Consider the following 22,177-nt stretch of genomic DNA (forward strand, 5'->3'; position numbering starts at 1 on the left):
TCTCTCTCATTCAATTATATGATCACTTTTGCCGGGAGGATCCTGGCTGGAAAACTCTGTGTCCCTATTTGCATTTTTTAATCCCAAAACTATGTATAACAATACTTTTGAAGCCTGATGTATTATTAGCGGGTGCCTGAGAATGAGTTGTGACGACGAATGAAAATTCTGGTCTTCGAGCGTGATTGTCTTGTTTGCTGCTTCCACAGATCTTCTAAAAGGAAGGGCCGAGGACCTGAAACCAGACTCTTACCTCCGAAAGAGTCCTTCCCTGGAATCACTGAGCAGACCCCCGTCTCTGGGTTTCGGGAACGCAAGGCTGCTGAGCACTTCCACCAGGGCGCTGAAACCCCAAAGCAAACTCAGGTATCAATTAAAGAGTAAGAAATCAGAAGAGCGTGGAGCTGACAATTTTTGGTTCTTTCCCCGGTTTTAACTTACATTCATCCTATAAGTGATTCCCAAATACAATTGAGATGCAGTACCTGTCTTCAATAAGTCTCATGGGTAGACACTAGACTGTAGCATTATGCAAAATGGGTTAACCATAAACAAAAAAGAAAAGAGAAAGAACTCATTACCATCAGGTTGATTCCGACTCAGAGCAGCCCTGTAGGACAGAGTAGAACTGCCCTTGTGCGTTTCCAAGGCTATAATAAACATTTACTTAAGTAGAAAGCAACTTTCTCCCATGGACCAAAGGGTGGATTTGAACCACTGACCTCATAGTTAGCAGTCCAGAATGTACCCCAGTACACCACAAGGGCCCCTTAAAAGTAGGATAAAGGGTCATAAAAAAGTATGAGCAAAGTACTTGAGGGTTCCTAGTTGGATCATGAAGACCAGGGGAAAGAAGTAGTGTTTTTGCTGGAGACTGGTGGTATTGGGGCCACGTTATCACACAAAGTTCACTGCATCGTGGCTGGAACTGTTTGACTACACCGGACGGGCCTTCATGAAAGTAAGGACCTGGCATATATACTTTAGGTTGTCCATCAGAATTTGTTGGGTATACGCTTGGGATCCCACAGCCAGAAAAGCAATTTGGAACCATATTGTGAATGATCTTCTAAACCAAGGTGAAAGGCTTATCCTTGTTTTGGCAAAGCAATGGGGAAGCAGTAAATTTGTGGGATTTTTTTTTTTCAAAAGTGTTCTAGTCAAATTAGACTCCTGTTTTTTTAAGGATAGTCCATCAGAAAACTGGCAGATGAGAAGGATTTAGAGAGGCATTTTGAAGTTATTGTTGAATGAGGACTTTGGCAGTGATGGGGGAGAGAGAGAGACACCAACAGGGCTGCTCACAAAGAGCCTGTCTTTAGCCTAAGGCCCCTGCCACCTCTTCCCTTTTCGGTGCACCTGGTCTCCCAGACCCCTGAAAATCTCTAGTGTCTCCTCTCTTCTCTCTTTCCTGTGTCTCTGTGGGTTAGACTTCTAAAACATTGGGTGCATCTTGCTCCCCACCCTTTCAGAACTCTGTTGTCCACACTTAGATCCAGGTTCTTTATCCTGGCATAACGAGTGACATCACCTTGCAGAACGCACTTTGGTCTTTGTTCTTGGTTCTTTCAAGTTGGACCCATACTTGAGACTAATGAGTGGAGACTGGCTAGACCAAGAGGCGAGGGGGTTCAAAGCTGGTAAAACCTCAGGAGACATGATATCTTCGATCATGGCCACATGACAAGGCCAACAAGAGCCTTGAACCCTGAGGCTCAGCTGGAACTTCCTGCTTAGTGAGGAGCCCTGGGAGAGAGAAATGGCCACGTTACACTGGGTCCCAGCTATTATCCTATGTGCCTCTTTGAATCCTTTTGTTGTGGTTGTTACATTAAAGCCGTTATCCCAGGTATGCTGTTTCCTGTGGCATCTGAAATTCAGTCCCGTGAATTATAAAATGCAAACTAATAGGATTTCTGCCTGGGCTGAAGCACACAAGTTCTGGACTCCTGAGGTTGTAGCTAATACCCCCTGATCTAGCCTGTGTTGCTAGGATTAGAATGAAGGGCTGTGTGGGCCTGGGGTCTGAACTAAACAGAGAAGGGAAGCCGATTTTTCCATGGGACATAGTTGGCAGGTGGAATGGGATTTGTTATCCACTGCATCGTTTGACATCAAAAGTGTGTCTCCTTGGACTGGTAGGTGTGTGTACCTGGCCTTCTAGATGCCCCAGGAGCTAGCCACACCCCAACTCACCTGCCAGCATCCCTAGCTCTTCACTCGGTCTAAAAGGAGTTTTACAAGCAGGCTTTAATTCTAGCCTCCTCAATATGAAGTGAGCATTCCTAACTACAAGCCTTTGTTTACAAGTTCTGGCCTGAACTGCCTGTCTATTGTCATGCTACCCTCCTACATTTTAACTCTCTTTCAAGGCCAAATCTTCTACGAGGTTTCAGCTTCACTCCTGGTGGCACTGGTAGAACTTCGGATATTTAATTCTTGTACTGCTTTGTCGTGCGACTAACTGTTGCAGAGTGCACACGTCTTTGTTTCTGTTTGGGCACAAATTAGAGAGTAAATTCTGCATCTTATATTTGGGCATCTTTCTCAGCCCTTTGCATTGTGTTACACAGATAGCATTTCACTCAATAATTGCAGATGCATAAGTAGATAAATATACACCTTTAGGAGGAATGGCTTTAATAAATGTTATAGCTACCACTCTGGTGAGTATTATAAAGGAGTTTATAAAACTCTGAATAAAGTCAGCCCTCATTATCTCTTTGAGTATACCGATATTTGAATCTTGTTGATGTGCAAGAAATTTAAGTACGTAAAGTACGTTTTAGGGATTTTAATTGACTCTTTTCTGCATGCTAAAAAAATCAATAACAAAGTGCTATGTATATATAGTATGCTATATTACACTGTTCATTATAAAAAACTTAAATTATTTTAATTTTATGGTCATGTAAGTGAGATAAACAAGTGACTAGAAATTACTTACTTTGAAAGATCATTATTATTCATTATTATTATTTTGGTTTATTTACTTAGCTTTATTATTTTTTCAAGAACATTGATGGAAGACTGGCATCTATTTATTCTGAAAATCTTCCCCAAATCATTTTAGTTTCTCTCATTTTCCAGAAATTTGACTCTAAAATAAAATAAGGCTGAGTGTAGTCAACACAGGCAAAGCCACCTACCTTTGTAGTTCATAATGACTGGCCACAACAACTTGACTTATGTTAAGAGATCAGCCACATGCCAGGAAAAGCAGTCGTCGAATCATACAACAAAACCTTAAATTCAAGTATGAAATGATAGTCTTAAGATCTTTCTACCTTAATGCATACTGCTGAGGTCTAGAATTACCCTACTACTCTGTGTACAATATTTTTTTTACTAAATATTGGATGGATCCGAAACAGTTCTGACTCATAGACTCTCTGGAACAAAATAGAACCGCTCCATTTGATTACCAAGGCTGTGCGTCTTTACAGAAGCAGACAGCTTCATCGTTCTCTCGTGGAACGGCTGATAGGTTGAAAGCCACTAGCCTTTAGTTTAGTAGGCCAACTCTTAACCCTGATGAAATAATACTAATATACATGTAAAAAATAGCAATACAGTGGAGGCTCATCTAGCTACTCACCCATCTGCCAGCCTAAGAAAACGAGGATTATAATTATTGTAATGTCTTCATGTTCGCCACCTTTCTAGGAGCCTTGGTGGCATAGTGGTTAAGCATTGGGCTGCTAACTGCAAGGTCAGCAGTTCAAATCACCAGCCACCGTGGGAGAAAGATGAAGTTTTCTCCTCCCACAAAGAGGTGCAGTCTGGGATGTCCACAGAGCAATTTCACCCTGTCCCATAGGGTTGCTCAGAATTGGCATTGACTCAGTGGCATAGTTTGGGTTGTTATTGTTGTTGTTTTCCACTTTACCTGGGTAGGTTCTAATATCCATTGCAATGACTAAGCAGAACTCACAGACAAAATTCATGATTAAAGGGTCTGTTAGGGAAATTACTAAGTTACAATGCCATTGGGAAATGCTCAGGGTTAAGGTGTTTCTTTGGACTTGTTACAAAGTTCTGGCAAGTCTGCTAATAAATGCCCAAAGGACATAACACTTTGCTTTAAGCTTCAGTCTGAAGGCATTCAGCTTACACTCTGTGGGTCAGCAAACCCAGCTCCCCAGAAGCACCCCACTCTGACAGCCTCCCTCCTGCACGCAAGCACTCAGCTTTACTTGCTCCATGGGTGGGGAGTCCATCACTCTGTTTCATTCTCCGGCTCCTGCTTCTGCTGCTGCTTCTCTGACGATGTAGCTGTCATCTGGATTCAGGAGGTTCCGTGCACAGGAATTAGAATAAGCAAACAGAGAGAGACCAAAGTTTATTCATGACTCTTAAGAGCAGACGGGAGGGAGAGATTAAACTAGGAGTTATTGATTTTCTGTTAAAGGTGATAGAACATTTAGAAGTGGACAATGTTAACAACCTGATACATGTAATCAATGTCACTGAACTATACATGCAAATATATTGAGATGGAAAATGTGATGTTACATCTATATCACAATTTTTAAAATGTTATTAATGTGGCTAATTTGTTGTTTCTTGAGCATCTTGCTGGATAAACCTAGGCTTTTGCTTCTCTAGTTACTCCTTCCTGTATCATTTAAGGTTATAAAAATTAGCATCTTCTCTTTACTGTGTGCTATTCTTTCTAACTAGTGTGGAACGAAGAGACCCCTTGACTGCTTTGGCCAGAGAATATGGCGGCTCCAAGCGCAATGCTCTACTGAAATGGTGCCAGAGGAAGACAGAAGGTTACGCGGTAAGAGAATGTTGGTCAACTTATCTGAACTGGGGAGAGACGTTGTCTGGTGCCATCAGGATGTGTTCCATGTGTGCACATGCTTGGGTTGGCCAGTGCATGTGTAGTTAAGATCCTTCCAGGCTCTTAGGCAGAGCTACCTTGCAGAGTGTTATCTTTGTGTACCGAAGAAAGGAACTCAATCATGGACAAGTGGGACTACAGTCTAGTCTGCACTCTACTCAACGAATCCTGTACTAAGGCTGAGCTGTATCTCTTAAGGTGCTGGTGCTGGGAGGTGCCAAGAACACTACCTTTTTGTCAACCCCAGCGAAACATAAGTTCCCAGACTTCAACCCAAAGAGACAGGTTTTGCTAAATCATCTTCCTAAAGAATACTCTAACCCCATACAGGTGCGCCTCCATGTTTTTTTCCCCCAGATTGCCTTTTAATATTTTTTTAGAGTTGTTTGCATTTAGTTTAAGGGTTTCCATTGACTGGGATAGCATTTGTTTTCTGGGAAAATTAGACAAGGAAGTAATACCTGATAGCTATTTAAGTTGTTTTTTAATTGTGAAATAGCACGTACTAAGATAAAATTGTCTGAAATATAAACTATAGCTTCATGAATTATTATGAAACAAAAGCTCATGCAATCACTACCCAGATCTTGAAGCAGAGCATTGCCAATACACCCTATCCTTCCGTAGGACGCTTTCCAGCTGTGACCTGTACAGAGATAACTGCCATGTATACTCGAGTATAAGCGGACCTGAATATCGGCTGAGGCGCCTAATTTGACCACAAAACTGCATTAAAAATGTGCTGAAAAACTCAGCTTATACACGAGTATATACAGTATTATCCACAAATTTTTTTCTACAAATTTATACATCCCTAAACACTATAATAGTTTTGCTTCATTTAAATTTATATAGCTGGATTAAAAAATAATGTACTGTATGCATCTCTAGTTTTATCAAGCCATATTTAGTAGTATTTATCCATGTCATCACATTAGCGCTAATTTTCTCATGGTCTTTCCCAATTAGTAATAAGTGATTATACCATTATTTATTTATCCATTCTATTAATGATGAGCTTTTAAGTTACTCTGGTTTGAGAGTATTACAAGTAACACTGAGATGTCTTATATATAGCTTTTGAAACATATATATGCTCATCTTCTGGATACACACTTAGGAATGGAATTACTGGGCAATAGGATTTGCTTTTATTAACTATTAGAAGACAGTGCCAAGCCGATCTGCACAGTGGTTGTAAAACTCCCATCCCATCAGGAATTTTTTTTTTTTACAGTCTTTGGCCTAATCATTTTTTTCTCTTTTCTTCTTTTACATTTTATTAGGGACTCAAACAACTCTTACCACAATCCATACATATACATACATCAATTGTATAAAGCACATCCATATATTCCCTGCCCCAATCATTCTCAAGGCATTTGCTCTCCACTTAAGCCCCTTGCATCAGGTCCTCTTTTTCCCCCCTCCCTCCCCATTCCCCCCTCCCTCATATGCCCTTGGTAATTTATACCTTGTTATTTTGTCATATCTTGCCCTATCCGGAGTCTCCCTTCCCCCCTTCTCTGCTGTCCCTCTCCCAGGGAAGAGGTCACATGTGGATCCTTGTAATCAGTTCCCCCTTTCCAACCCACTCACCCTCCACTCTCCCAGCATCGCCCCTCACACCCTTGGTCCTGAAGGTATCATCCACCCTGGATTCCCTGTACCTCCAGCCCTCATATGTACCAGTGTACAGCCTCTGTCCTATCCAGCCCTGCAAGGTAGAATTCGGATCATGGTAGTTGGGGGGAGGAAGCATCCAGGATCTGGGGGAAAGCTGTGTTCTTCATCGATACTACCTCACACCCTAATTAACCCATCTCCTCTCCTAAACCCCTCTATGAGGGGATCTCCATTGGCTGACACTTGGGCCTTGGGTCTCCACTCTGCACTTCCCCCTTCATTTAATATGATATATATACATATATACACAAACATACATACATATACACATATATACACATACATACACACACTTATATCTTTTTTTTTTTTTTGCATGATGCCTTATACCTGGTCCCTTGGGCACCTCGTGATCGCACTGGCCGGTGTGCTTCTTCCATGTGGGCTTTTTTGCTTCTGAGCTAGATGGCCGCTTGTTCACCTTCAAGCCTTTAAGACCCCAGACACTATCTCTTTTGATAGCCGGGCACCATCAGCTTTCTTCACCACATTTGCTTATGCACCCATTTGCCCATCAGGAATTTTTGAGAGCTTTCTCTTTTTCATTTTCACCAACGCTTGGTCCTGGAAACCTTTGGGTGTGTACTGGTCTCTCACTGTGATTTCGGGTTCCATTTCCCTGCTGATTAAGGAGATTGTACACCTTTTCATTTGCTCACAGGACATTTGGAGTTTGGCAGCTCAGAGGTTTTTCCCATTTTACAATTGAACTTTTAATTTTCACTTTTGCCTTTAGGGTTTTTGTTTGTTTTAATATGAGGCAGCTTCACACAATTGCACACGAATGGAATTTTAAAATATGATTACTTTTCCATGAGATTAGTGCACCTCCTGGTATATTGTGGCTATACGTCCTCTGTCAAACAGATGTAGTCCACGTTTATTCGGTCAGTGTCAGTGTCACTTGGATTTTCAGTCTTCCTGACTCGATGGCAGTGAGTTTGACTGGGCTTTTGAATGGTGTCTCTGAGGAAGACAGTTGAAATTCTCTGCTTCCTTAAAAATCTGACTTCTCAGAAACCCAGCGCAGGGTTCTACTCTGTCTTAGGGTCACTCTGAGTCACAATCTACTCAATGGCAGTGCGTTGAGTAACAGTGTCTGTTAATGAACAGAGTTCTTAATGTTAATTAAGTCTAATTCATAGATTTTAACAGCAGATTTGTTGGCACTTAGTCCACATATCACACAATTCAATGGTTCCATCGCATCAAGAATTGTACAATCATTACCACAGTCAATTTCAGAACATTTTCTTCCCTACACACACATGATTAAATCACATTTAAAATGAGTTGTGTGATCACCTTCAGGTCTAGTGCCCTGCCCCTCCCACCTTCAGTGTTTCTCCTGAAAGCCCTTCACCCGCAGATCTCCCCCCACACACACATCCATCCCCTACAAGCCCTTGCATCAGCTACTGTCTTTATGCATCCACTCCATAATTCAGCAGCCTTTTTTCCTATTGCTTGTGCTTTTTATAACCTGCTTAAGAAATCTTTATCTGAAAAAAAGAGAAAGAAATCTTTATCTGTTATTAGATAGTTATGCAGATGGTTTTCTTCCTTGCCTTCCAGGAGCTTTATTTTACATTTTGCACTATGTAGCCACCTCTTTAAAACAACCAACTCTTACTCTCTTCGTCACACTCGGGCACAGTCTTCCTTGCCAGTACCCCCTTATGCCAAAATTCTGAAGACGGTGACAACCGAAACACTCCCTGCCTCACATCCAGCTTTGGGGGATGGTAGGATTGGGGAAATTTCAAAACTAGAAGAAAAGTAGGCCAAGACCTACCCTAGATTGTTAATTAGTGAAACCGGGATGGTCACTTCCATATCAGCAGCAGCTGGTATCTTAAAGTGAGACTCTACCCAAGAATTTAAGTATCGTATACCTTTGACTGAAAGCAGAGCATACTAGAGAGGTATTTACTTGTATTTGATTGACTGTACTGAGGCATTCAACTGTGTGGATCATAACAAACTATGAATAGCCATGAAAGAATGAGAATTCAAGAGCACTTCATTGTACTCCTGTGGAACTTGAACATAAATCAGGAGGCAATTGTACAAACAGAACAAGGGAATGCCGCATGGTTTAAAATGAGGAAAGGTGTGCGACAGGGTTGTATCTTCTCACCAGGCTTATTCAGTCTGTATGCTGAGCAGATCATCAGAGAAGCTGGATTAGATGAAGAAGAACGCAGCATCAGGATTACAAGAAGGCTTATTAACAACCTCCACTGTGCAGATGACACAACCATGCTTGCTGAAAGTGAGGAGGACCTCATGTACTTGCTGATGAAGATCACGGGTTAGGGCCGTCGGTGTGGATGACCATGCAGTGTAAGGAGACCAAAATCCTCACAACTGGACCAATAGGCAACATCATCATTAATGGAGAAAAGGTTGAAGTTGTTGAGAATCTTGTCTTGTATGGATCCACAATCAATGCTCATGGAAACAATAGTCAAGAGATCAGAAGACAAGACCTCTTTAAAGTATTGAAAATCAAGAATGTTACTTTGAGGACTAAGGTACGCTTAACCCAAGCCGTGGTATTTTTTATTGCCTCGTGTCCATGGTAAAGTTGGATGTTGGAAAAGAAAGACTAAAGAAGAATCAATCATTAGAGTTGTGCTGGCAAAGAATATTGAAAACACCAGGGACTGACAAAGGACAAACTGATCTTGGAAGAAATACAGCCAGAGTGCTCCTTTGAGGCAAAGATGGTGAGACTTCATCTCACATACTTTGGACATGTTTTGAGAAGAGACCAGTCCCTGGAGAAGACCATCATGCTTGGTAAAGTGGAGGGGTAGTGAAGAAGAAGACCCTCAGCAAGATGGACGGCCACAGTGGCGGCCACAATGGGCTCCGGCACAGGAACAGTTGTGAGGATGCCCAGCACCAGGCACAGGATGTCTCGATGGGTCAGAACTGATTCCATGGCAGCTAACAACAACCTTTGACATTAGTTCCTCCTCATCTTATGTAAAAAGAAATCTAGTCATGCTTATTACTAGTTGTAGAGGCACCCAAAATGCAAACGACTTTCTGACCCATTTATTTTTCTCTCAGCTCCTCTGACCACTCTGCTTCAGCCCCATTCTAAGGGTCGAAGCCACCCCATCTCAATAATGACACCCCTAAACATACTAGCCGTGTGCCAAAGGTAGGGGGGAAAAGAAGCTGTCAGGGGGAAAAGCTGGTTACAAGAGGGTTTAAGGTAAAATAATGGAAATGGCAAGGAAACATTGAAGAATTTTAAAGAATAGTCGACCAGAAATGAGGTCTTGACTGTGGTTGAGCCCTAATGTTTAAGGGAAGTAGTAGGGCAGCTACAAAGAGACAACCTTTTCAAAAGAAATTAGCCCCCAAGGATGTAATGTTATAATTAAGTTACAGGAAATAAACTTCCAGGCAGAAATGTGAGATTAATATTTCCTGCTGTAGTGATTTTACTGTTGTTTGTTTTATGAACATCTTGAAGTGGGTTTCCAAACATTTTATGTTTGATGAAAGCCAAAGCTCGTTTTGCCTGGAGAGTGTTTTTCTTTTTTTTTTGGAGAGTGTTTTTCATTCATTGTTAAATCTGTGAATTTAGAGGGAAATATAAATCATCTGGGTCTGTTTTATTTACCCTTCACAAAGTAGTGTTTGTCTAGACTTGCTTGTCTACCATGCCTCATCTGCCTTCTGAAGCTTGTTCTCTTGGGAGTTGTTGCTTTGTTGATAGGTGCCACTGTGTCGGCCCTGACTCATAGTGACAACAGAATGGAACACTGGCCAGGCCTCTGCCATCCTCACAGTTCCAACTCTCTGGAGTAAAACCCATTGCCATCACGTCAATTCTGACTCACAGTGACCCTACAGGACAGAGTAGAACTGCTCTCTAGGATTTCTGAGGCTATAACTCTTTAAGTTAGCAAACCATTTCATCTTTCTCAAGAGGACCAGCTCATGGGTTTGAACTGCTGACCTTGAGATTAGCAGCCCAGTGATGCTTCGTCACCAAGGTTCCTGACTCAACAAATTGATGAAAACTCAGATGGTTTGCAATCTTTTTGAAAACAAATGGGAACCCAGGCAGCATAGTGGGTTATGTAGTGGCCACTAACTACAAGGTTAATGGTTCAAGTTCACCATCACACCGTGGGAGAAAGGAGTTTAAAGATGCATACTTGATGACAGTGTTATAAAGTCAATTGTGGCTCATAGCAACTGCAGGTCTCAGCCTGAAAATCCGTACGGAAGGAGAATGCCTCCTTTCTCCCGTGGAGCAATTGGTAGGTTCAAACCACCAATCTTTTCATTAACCATCCAATGTTTGACCCAGTGTGCCCCCCTGACATCCTGTACGGTATGTCAAAATCCTCCATGTATTGATCCAATGCACTTTCTATGGTGCCTGAAAATATTTTAGATGCTGGCGTTTCAGTGATGAACAAAACAGGCAACAATTTCTGGCCTCATGGAATTTATATTCTCTCATATAATATCTCTATCTATCTATGTATATATGTGTGTCAAAAAATACATTGTATTAGGAAGTGATCTGAACTACGGAGGAAAAATAAAGCAGGTCCGGAGGCTTGGAGTGCGAGGTGCATGGAATCGATTTTAAATACAAGTGTTCTGGAGGTGGCGTTTGACTGATAGCCCACTTGTGTTTCCCTCAAGGTCTGGGCATTGCAGAGCCCTGGCCATGCAGCCAGAGAGCCACTTGTGGCGATGTGGAGGGTTGTGCCTCCTCATGCCATGGGACGCGATGAAGACCTGGGGAGAGTCGGGCCGGAATGCCATGCATTCGTCGGTATTACAAGTGATAGAAAGGCAGAAGGCACCGAAAAATGACCATCCTTGGGCTAACTGAGGGCAGAGAGAAATGACAAAGGACACTGTGGTGCCACTGTCTGTGGCCTCAGAGCGTCAGAGTGCCCTGAATTGCATTTTCTGGGTGTTAGTAAGACCTCGGCTCTCTAATGCTTTAGTACATTGAGGAATGCCTTAGCACAAGACGAGTGAGGCTTCATAATCGGTTCAGCATTTAATAGTTTGTGTGAGGTGCCATCCCGTCAGCTCCATCCCATGGCAATCCTGGCAGCAGAACAAACCATGGCCCAGGGCAGCATTAGCTTCATGATCATTGGAATGTTTGAGTCAGTTTCAGACACTATATTTTGAATGCCTCTCACCCTCTGGTGCCCATCTGGCAACACTATCCATCTGCGTTCTGTTGTGGTCCATAGGTTGTCACTGGCTAATCCTCGGAAATTAGTCAGTCGGCCTTCATTCCTCATCTGTCTTAGCCTAGAAACGCCTCTGAAACCTGTATACCGTCGGCGTCCCCGCTGGGATTTGAAAGACCAGTGACGTAGCTTCCAGCATCATTGCAGCACAAACACCCCTGCAACGTAACAACCTAGCAGATGAGGGTGGGGATCTGTGAGACACTTCTTGTTTTGATCATTTTACAAGGAGGGTGCTAGACCTAGACATGCTCAGCCTTTCTGACAGACAAGGAAACCCTACGCCATCCAACGATCTGTCTGTCTATTTATATCTATATTGATTGGTTTGTCTATCAGTGGGTTAAACATCCCAAGGCTCTTGAGTTCATTTACCACTTAAGTGAACATTTCCATTTTATATACCATGTCCTCCGTATTAGTAAATGAAGTCCATTCCCGACAACAGGCTCTACAGACTTTGTGGCCATAGTATGTTTCATAGTTAAAGTCTTCCTGCCCAAGAGTTTAAATAACAAAAGTGGTGAATAATTGACTATCTCAGGGAGCTCCTGGCTCCTCAGGAAACTTGGAAGAGAGTAACTGTGGTTTGTGATGAATAGCAGTCTCCACAGACTTAAACTCAAATGAGACCTTTCCTGTCTCCTGTTTCTCTTCACATTGCTTCTATAGTCACTGGTGTGTTAATATCCTCTGTCTCTCATCTCATCTTTTTTTTTTTTTTGCAAGATAAGGCAGTAAGAAAGCTAGTCAACTGTGATTCTGTTAACCAGACTGAATCAAAGTTCAAGAGTTTTGTCTGGGCCTTTATTAGGTGGTCAGTACAGTGAGACACTGGAGGCCCGGCTAAGGCTGTAGGAACAGCAGTAGTGAAAAATCGGATTAGGAGTGATACCGCATTCAGCTGAGGCCAAAAAAATCCAGTAAGTGGTGTCTAATAGTTCTGATCAAGGCAGGTCTGGGGAAACCCCATTAAAGTACTTCTAATCCTGACCTGAGGCAGGCACCTAGGTCAGTACTGTGGATTGCCCTCGCTGGCTGCATTCCAAGTGTGATCTGCATACACTCATTTCATCTATGTATACATGCACCGAACACCTGCTAGGTGCTGTGCTGTGCTGCCCAGCACCAGGAAACAGGTGTGGACTCCACGAAGGGGGTTGGCCAAAGGTAATGGAACAGGTAACAAAGAAAGAAAGAAGAGGAGAGCAGAGGATTAAACGAGATGAGGTTACAGTGACTGGGTAGGTACTTTAGATTGGGAGGTACTAACAGAAGGGTTAGACGTCCAAGCCCACCCAGAACTGCCTTAGAGCAAAGGCCTGGGGATCTACTTTCAAAATGTTAAACAAACAAACAAAAACCTCACCACCATGGAGACAATGCTGACCCATAGTGACCCCTGTGGGTTTTGGAGATTGTAACTGTTGACAGGTATAGCAAGCCCGGTCTTTCTCCCATGGAGCTGCTGGTGGTATCAAACTGCCGCCCATGTGGCTAATAGCCCAACTTGTAACCAGTAGACCACCATGGCTCCTTGTGGAGTGCAGTTCTGATATTCATGGAGTAGCCATGAATTGGAATCAACTTAAATGCAATTGATTTTAAAATGGTCATCCAACCTTGAGAGTACCACAAAATTACACCTGTTGTAAGAAAAAACTTACATCACAATAAAGCAGATATTAAACAAAGGAAGAGAAATGCAGTTCGTTAGAAGGGCTTCACCGGGGAGAACAGCTGTGGGAATGAGAAGTAGGTGTTGTGAAGTAGCATGTTGTCATTGTTATCAGCTTTGACTCAGAGCTACCCGGTGTGGAACATAACGAAACATTCAGTTCCATGCTGTCCTCCCAACAGTAGGCATGTGGGAGTCCGTTGCTGCAGCTACTGTGTCAAACAGCGCCATTAAGGATTTCTTCTTTTCTTGCTGACCCTCTACCAAACCTAATGCTCTTCTCCAGGGATTGGTCTCTGCAGTTAACACGCCCAAAGTAAGCGAGACTGCCTCTCCCTTCTCATGAACCTGTGACCACTAATTCCAAACCAAATGTGTTTGTTCTTCTGTCCGACCATAGTATCCTCAGTATTTCCCATCAAGAGCATGTTCAATTGCATCAATTCCTCGGGTTTTTTCCCTGTCCAGCTTGTGAATTCATGTGAGGTGATTGAAAATACCACGGCTTAGGTCAAGCACCCTTATCATCAAAGGGACATCTTTGCTTTTTAAGATTATAAAGAGGACTTCTGCAGCAGATTTGCCCAATGCAATATTGTCCTTTTCTCTTTTTGACATTGATTGTTGATCCAGTGAGATCCATCGCAGCTTCAATATTTGTTGTTATTTATCGTGAACTCGCTCGTTGGTCCAGCTGTTTTGTTGGTGTTTGTTTTCTTGATGTTGAGGTGTACCCCATAGGGAGTCCTCGATCTCCATCAAGCAGGGCTTTGTGTAGGGAACTGCCGTCTAAGTTACAAAGCTGGTCAAGCTATAACATTAAAAACATGCGCCCCAAATTTCTTGAACCATGGAGGAAGTTGGATGATATGATGTTGATTGTGGTAAGTCAATCACCGTGTGTGTGTGTGTGTGTGTGTGTGTGTGTGTAAACTCACTGCCATAAAGCCAATGCTGACTTAAAGCACCCCCCTGTGAGTTTCTGAGACTATAACAGTTTATACGAGAGGAAATCCCAGTCTTTTTCCTAAGAAGCTGTTGGTAGTTTTAAACATAATTATTACACCACTAGGGCTCCTATATGTATGTATGTATATGTGTGTTTCTTCATTATGGAATGACATGAACAAATACAAAAGTGAACATTCATTAGTAATCACCAAGTAAGCGTGGAGGAGGAGTTCAGTCACAAGATAGTAGATACTTGCTGTTTTTGATGATGGAAAGATAACACCGGATGAGGATGTTGTATATACAGCTTGACAAAGGCAAACAACGTTACTAAAAAGTATACAAGGAAAAAGGAGCTATTGGTAATTGCTGTGACATACATAATTTTGAAACCGCCGCAAAAACTACTAAAAAATACACGTGCAAATGAGTTTGTATGTAGGCATATATGTTCACCTTTTAATTCTGTATATTGTTCAGCTGAAAATTGAACCACTAGGGTGACATCAGTGTCAGTCTAAGAGCCACAGCCTTTGGCCAGTCTCTCTCAGACCAGGAAGCGTGGTCCTTTTTATGATTTTGAGTTTTGATCCACAGTTTTCTCCCACTCTGCTCAAGACATCCTAGTGTGATCCCTTTCAGTGCAGTCGGCTGGGCACCATCTAGGTCTTCTGGTTTCAAGAGCTAATTGTTTCCTTAAGTCTTTGATTTTCTTCACACTTTTTTGCTCCAGACAGAAAGAGACCAGTAGTAGTACCTTAGATGGCTGCTCACAAACTTTGAAGCCTCCAGTGGCAGTCACTAGGGCAGGATGCAGGACACTGGCTGTGCGGACCGTGCCAACCGACCTTGATGTCAGCTGAGACGATGGTCTCCAAGGCCCAGGCCTAGCCACTCAAGGTATCCGGTTATGGTTAAGAAGTTTTCATAATTTATCCACAATTGCCTGGGCTAGTTCACTGCCCAATTTAAAAGCTGCTCTGCCCTGGATACTCTTGCAACTACAAGTAGCTGTATGACCTAGTTATGGCCAATGAGATACAGGCAGAATTCAATGCATGTGGCTCAATGCATAAGTCCTTTGAAAGATAGTGCCCCCTTTGTCCTCTGGACCTTTACTTCTTTGTACCTGGAAAGCATCCCAATACCTGGAGGAGGAGCAGGCACCTTATGGCCTGAAGATGAAAGGGTTAGGTCAGGGAGGACTGAAGAAAGGAGCCGGGTCCTCAATGACTCTGTAAAGTTACTTCCCATTTAGTGGAGACAGATTGAGACTGAGGCAGTCAGGGTCCAGAATCCATGTTACAAATAGTTTGACAAATGTTGGTTACAGGGGAGAAGGTGTGGAGACAAGAAGGCAAGGCTAGGTATGCTTGTACTCATGATACAGGTGCGAGACTGCTAAGCTAATTTACATTTCACCTCAGATCTGGGGTTAGCTCAGGGCTTAATGCCAATCCACTATGTGTTTTTGTAACTAAAGCTTTATTAGAATATAGTCATTTCTATATCATGTATAGCTGCCTTGTTGAGTAGTTGCACTAGTTGGTATAAAGCTGTATGGCCTGGAGAGCTGAAATTAATTACAGAAGTTATCTAGTTCTTTACAGACGCTTGCTAGCCCTCACCTTCAATAAAAAGATATATGAGTATCTTTTGCTATTCAAATCATGCTTGGTTCTTAAGTTTCGGATAGCAAGAGGCACACATTCAGATAATGAGATTTATCTGAAAATTTATCTAAATCTATTCAGTTTCTGGATTTGTATTGCAAAAGTTCAGATAGTAATGAATACCTGTATTATCACTAAGCCAGAAGTATAGACTATATCATCTTAGACCCATTAGCTAGCACTGTATTGTCCCCTTTAGAGGGGAAAAAAAAGAAGCAGTCTTTGAGTTGTCCAAAGCAAATCTTGCTTTGAACTGGGAAGAAGATGTAATTGCAGGGAAGCTGTTTTTATGGGCCTGCATTCCCACAGACAGCACCGAAACACTTTGCTCACCAACAGCGAGTCCCCTATGAGATGAGCCATTTGGGGGCTCCACTTGTTTTCTTCTGAGACAAGTCTCTTGTGGGACACAGCACACTTCAAAGACTATAAACTCCTTTTCTTTATTGTCATTGGAGCATTTCTCTTCCGAATTCCCAATAGAAGATAAATGCAACCATTTACTTCTACTTTAATGTACTCTAACCAGGCTCTCTTTTTCCCAGTGCCTCTGTATTTGCATCTGCTTTGAAACAGTACTTTGTGAAGGCATTTTAAAGACCATGTTCATTTGTCTGGAAACTGCAGTAGGATTTGCTCGGAAGATCGCAATGAAAGACTTTATTTCCCAAGTCGTCATAGACATGCAGGCTACTCTTGGTTGTCTTTATTTCCAGTTGATTTTATTTCGTGAGCCAGCCTGCTTTGGAGTTCCCTTTCACCGTGTGTGTGTGTGTGTGTGTGTGTGTATGTGTGTGTGTGTGTGTGTCTGTGTGTGTGTGTGTGTCCACATATGTATAACCTTCAGTAATAAAAATTATTTTCTTAATGAGAATATTAAAGAGTAGGGTCTACAGGACACCTGTTGTATTATTTGTACACGGGAGGGGTTTCTCCCCTTGCTACCAGGCCCCTCACACCCGAAGGAAAGGCATCCAATCCAAACTGTGCCCAACAGCTTTCTTGCACAGAAATTTTAGAAATAGAACTGAGAGAACCAATACATTAGGATACAAAACTCAGATGCTAGTGGCAGCCGTATTTTGCCAGTGCGTAAAACAGAAGAGTTCACACAACAAGCCAAAGACAATTATCATGAAAAGATTGCTGACAAGGTTGGCCCTTGCTTGGCATCTGGAACCTTGGATTTCAGGAGGATTCCTATCATCCACAGACGAGGAGACTGTACCTAAGCTTTATAAACATGTGGTGTATGCACAACACCTATGTGCTTCCAGGAGTGTGGAGTTTGGGTACGCTCCATACAGAAGCTGCTTTGGTGACCAGCCCTCCTAAAACACACCAAGCCACCAAGCCTCCAGTGGGCTTCCCCAGCAGTCACCTCTGCACACCTGTTGTCACACCTCATTGCTGGAGGAATTAACCAGACTTGCCTCATGGGACTTTTCCTTTCTGATTTTGATTTGTGTCCTTTTACAGTAATAAATTTGTGAGTCACCTATGGAAATAATAATCTATAACTTATCAAGGGTTCATGAGGGAGAAGAGTGGGGAGGTAGGGGGAAGAAACTGAGAGCTGATATCAGGGGCTCAAGTGGGAAGAGAATGCTTTGAAAATGATGATGGTGGCATGTGTGCAAAGGTGCTTGACACCGTGGATGAACGTATGGATTGTGATAAGAGGTGTAAGAACCCCGAATAAAAACATTTAATAAAAATGAGAGTAATAATAATAAAACAAAAATTTGTGAGTCATCATGAATAGGACCCTATCCTGAGATCTATAAATCTTCTTTGTGAATGATCAAATCTAGGACTGCCCTAGGGGAGCCCTTAGCACACCCACATTTACTCAGAAAGTGAAGAAACCTACTGAAGTGACAGAAGGTTAAACAAAAAATTTTTAAATGTACATTTAAGAACAAACCCGCTGCTATTGAACCCATTCCAACTCGTAGCGACCCTGAAGGGCAGGGTAGAACTGCCCCTGTGTGTTTTGGGGATGGTGAATCTTTGTGGCAGTGGACGGACAGCTTTCTCCTGCAGAGCAGGTGGGGATTTCAAACGACGAACTCTGTGGTTAGCCACTCGATGCATAGCCAACCATGGCACCAGGACGCCGCGAAAAGATTCAATAATAAGCTAGAAACGTCATCATTTCAGGACCAAGCAACATTCGTTTGGCTATCTGAAGGATCTATCAAATATTAATATCTTAACAACGGAGCCCTCCTTATTTCAAGTGAGTCCGTGTTGCTTAGGAGTTCTTATTGTGGTTGTTAGGTGCTGTCAGGCCGGTGCCACGTCTAGCAACCCTGTGTGCACCTAAAGGACATGCTGCCCGATACTCGGACATTCTCTCAATCATTGCTGGGTTTGAGCCCGTTGTTGTAGCTACGGTATCAGCCCGTATCATGGAGGGTCTTCCTCTTCTTCACTGATCTCTGGTTTACCAAGCATGCTACTCTTCCCCAGGGACAGATCTCTCCGGCATGTCCAAAGTCTGCGACATAAAATCTTGCCATCCTTGCTAAGAAACATTCTAGTCGTATTGTTTCCAAGATAAATATGTTCTCTCTTCTAGCATCCTATGCTATGTTTCATAGTCTTTTTTTTTCATTTACAAAAAACACAATTTCATTTCATTTATTTTTTTATTGTGGCTCTTACAGTTCTTCTTTTTTAATCATTTTATTGGGCGCTCTTAATTGCTCTTATAACATTCCATACATCAATTGTTCCAAGCATATTTGTACATATTTTGCCATCATCATTTTCTAAACATTTACTTTCCATTTGAGTCTTTGGGATCAGCTCCTGTTTTTTCCCTTCCTCCTCCTCTCCCACGCTCATGACCTTTTGATAATTTTTAAATTATGTATTATTGTTTTCATGTCTTACACTGACTGCTGTCTCCCTTCACCCATGTTTCTGTTGTTCGTCCCCCTGGGGAGGATTATGCATCAATCATTGCAATCGGTTCCCTCTTCCTCCCTTCCTCCTCCCACCTTCTCCCTACCCTCCTGGTATCACTACTCCCAATTCCGCTCTTGAGGGGTTTATCTGACCTGGATTCTGTGTGTTGGGAGCTCTTATCTGTACCAGTGTACATGCTCTGGTGTACCGAAAACTGAAAGGTGGGACTGGAGTCATGATAGTAGGGAGTGAGGAAGCCTCAAAGAACCAGAGGAATAGTGTGTTTCATCGGTGCTTTACTGCACCCTGGTTGACTCATCCCTTCCTTGTGACCCTTCTGTGAGGGATGTCCCACTGTCTACAGATGGGTTTTGGGTCTCTACTCTGGCCCCTCAACAATATACTTTTTGTTTGTTTGTTTATTTGTTTTGGTTCTTCTGGTGCCTGTTACCTGATTCCATTGACACCTCATGATCGCATGGACTAGTGTGCTTCTTCCATGTGGGCTTATTGCTTCTCTGCTACATGGCTGCTTAATTTCAAGTCCATCACAGAAGCTATATCTTTAGATGGCCAGGCACCCTCAGCTTTCTTCACCACATTTGCTTATGTACCCATTATGTCTTCAGCAATCATGTCAGGAGGGTGAGCATCACAGAATGCTAAGTTGTGATAACAAAGTATTCTTGCATTGAGGGAGGGCCTGAACAGAGGCCCAAAGTCCATCCACTTCCTCAATGTATTGCCATATAAAGATATGTACCTAAGCCAATACCTGTATTTTTATGAATTGATATATTTACATAAGTGCACACCTTTGTTTATACCTATATCCATAGCTTTGCTTCCTAGATTTTTGCTGTTTCCTTTTACCTTCCTCCTTTCCCACCATCATGCTCGTCCTTATTCTGCCTATTAGTAATTCCTCTCAGCTAGATTGTTGTTGCTTCAACACCATCAGAATCTCTATTTCATTCCCTAGTTGCTTTCCCCTGTCTATAGTGTTGCTTGCTCACTGCTCCTTTCCCCCACCACCTCCCCCTCCCCCCCCAGGTCCCTCTGTAACCATCAGTCCCATTGCTTTCTCCGTGGGCTTGCTTCCCAGGCCTGTCTTATATTGGTAGGCAAAACAACAATAACAGTGACAAAACAAAAGGTTGAATAAAAAGAGAAGGGAAAAAACTAGCCAAAAAAAAACCCTGAGAAAGAATACATAATTCTAGGTCTATCGACTGACCTTTATGACTATATCACCACCGGTCCTGGGGGGTTCAAGGAACTGCCCCTCCTAGTCTATTTTAGGGGTTCCTCAGGGGTTTTGTGGCTTGGCTTTGCGCCTGTTGCTGGTCTGTTATGTTCCCTTCTGGGTTGGCCCTGCTGTGGGGGTGGTCAGACCAGACATACTCCCCGCCTTGTGTCCCCAGTTTTGTCCTCTGTTGCAGTATGCGCCCGTCAGGGGGCATGATGTTTCAAACTGCTGTCGGCCCTACAACAGGTCCTCTCTGTGCCTTAGTGCCTCCGTGCAGGGGCGTCATCCTCAAGGCTTGGTGTGCCAGGATGGGATCTAGTCCCTCGCTCTCTCTTTTTCCTTCTTGGGTTTCTTCTGTATGGACGTGACAGGCCAGCCCCTCTCCCCAACCTGCAGGATTGTTGTTGTCCTCTGTAGTACATATTTCTGGGGATGCGGGTGGGGTGGGGGCGTGTCACTTTGGCTCTAATTGGGGCTGGCCCTGTAGACCTCTGTATTCATGAGTTGCTCCATGTGGTTATCTTGCCCTCAAGGGTAGGCGCACACTCCCATTTCTATGGAGACATGAATAATGCCCTCCCCCAGGTGGATTAGTGCCCTACTCCCACAGTGCTATCATCTCCCTCCTCTTCCCCCCTCCTCCCACTTTCCCTTTCCCCTTCTTGGTGTTGGAATGACATATGCAACCTTGGGTTTAGTTTCTCCCCCACTTCTTATAACAATCCATACACCAATATCAAGCACATTTGTACATATGTTGCCATCACCATCATTTGTAAAACATTTTCTTTATCTTTGAGCTCTTGGTATCAGCTCCTCTTTTTCTCTCCCTCCCCCATGCTCCCACCCTCGTGACCCCTTGATAAATTATTATTTTCATACTTACACCGTCCACTGTCAACCTTTACCCACATTTCTGTTGTTCATCCCCCTGGTGGTGTTGGCGGGGGCGGATTATACATCGATCATTACGATCGATTCCCCTTTCTCCCCTTCTTCCCCTACCTTCCCCCTGCCCTCATGGTATTGCTATTCTCATTACTGATAGAGGTTTATCGATCCTAGATTCAGAATGTCGAGAGCTCTTCTCTGTACCAATGTACATGCTCTGGTCTAGCCAGATTTGTAATGTAGACCTGGAGTCATTATAGGGGGGTTGGGGAGAAGCATTAAAGAACGAAAGGAATGTTTCATGTTTTATCTATGCTTAACTTCACCCTGGCCGACTTGTCCCTTCCTTCTGACCTTTCTGTGAGGGATGTCCAATTATCTACAGATGGGCTTTGGGTCTCCCCTCCAATATCCCCCACCCCCACTTGTTCACATCCATTCGATAGTTTTGAGTCTTCCATTGCCTGATACCTGATCCCGTCCATACCTCATGATCACATGGGCTGATGTATTTCATAGTCTTTACCAACATCAGAATTCAAAGACATCAATTCTGTGCTCTTCCAATTTATTGTTTAACTTTTAGCTGCAAAGAGCTGGTTGAAGATACCATGGTTTGGGGCAGGCAGACCTTAGTTCTCAAAGTGAATTCTTGTTAATACTTTTTCAACATTGTATACAATGCAATATGGCATTTGCTTTCTTGACTTCTGTTTCCACAGACATTGATTTTATATCCAATTAAAATGAAATCCTTGATAACTTCAATCTGTCCTCCATTTATTATTATCTTATTGGTCAATTGTGAAATTTTTTAAATTTCTTTTATGTTGAGGTATGTAATCCATGCTGAAAACTGTAGTCTCTGGTCTTCCTCAGTAAGTGCCTCATGTTCCCTTCACTCATCAGCAAACTAGGTTGTGTGATCCACTATTGGATGCTGTTCATGAGCCTCCCTCCAGCTCTGACCTGCTCTCTCCATGCAGTCCAGCTTCTCGGATGACAGGCTCAGCCTGCAGATGGGATACGGAT

At 42.9% G+C, this 22,177-nt stretch overlaps 1 protein-coding gene across 3 annotated transcripts in view; it reads left to right on the top strand.

Annotated features, from left to right (window-relative positions):
- SPECC1 (sperm antigen with calponin homology and coiled-coil domains 1) overlaps window positions 1–22,177 on the top strand; it is a 286,549-nt gene that overhangs the window by 201,031 nt on the left and 63,341 nt on the right. For all 3 annotated transcript variants that reach the window (XM_075561007.1, XM_075561008.1, XM_075561009.1), the window contains 2 exons: window positions 210–366; window positions 4,684–4,786. In XM_075561007.1, coding sequence (XP_075417122.1) covers window positions 210–366; window positions 4,684–4,786 — 260 coding nt within the window. The remainder of the gene's footprint in view (window positions 1–209; window positions 367–4,683; window positions 4,787–22,177) is intronic.

Source organism: Tenrec ecaudatus, chromosome 10, assembly GCF_050624435.1.
Source record: "Tenrec ecaudatus isolate mTenEca1 chromosome 10, mTenEca1.hap1, whole genome shotgun sequence".
Taxonomy (NCBI): domain Eukaryota; kingdom Metazoa; phylum Chordata; class Mammalia; order Afrosoricida; family Tenrecidae; genus Tenrec; species Tenrec ecaudatus.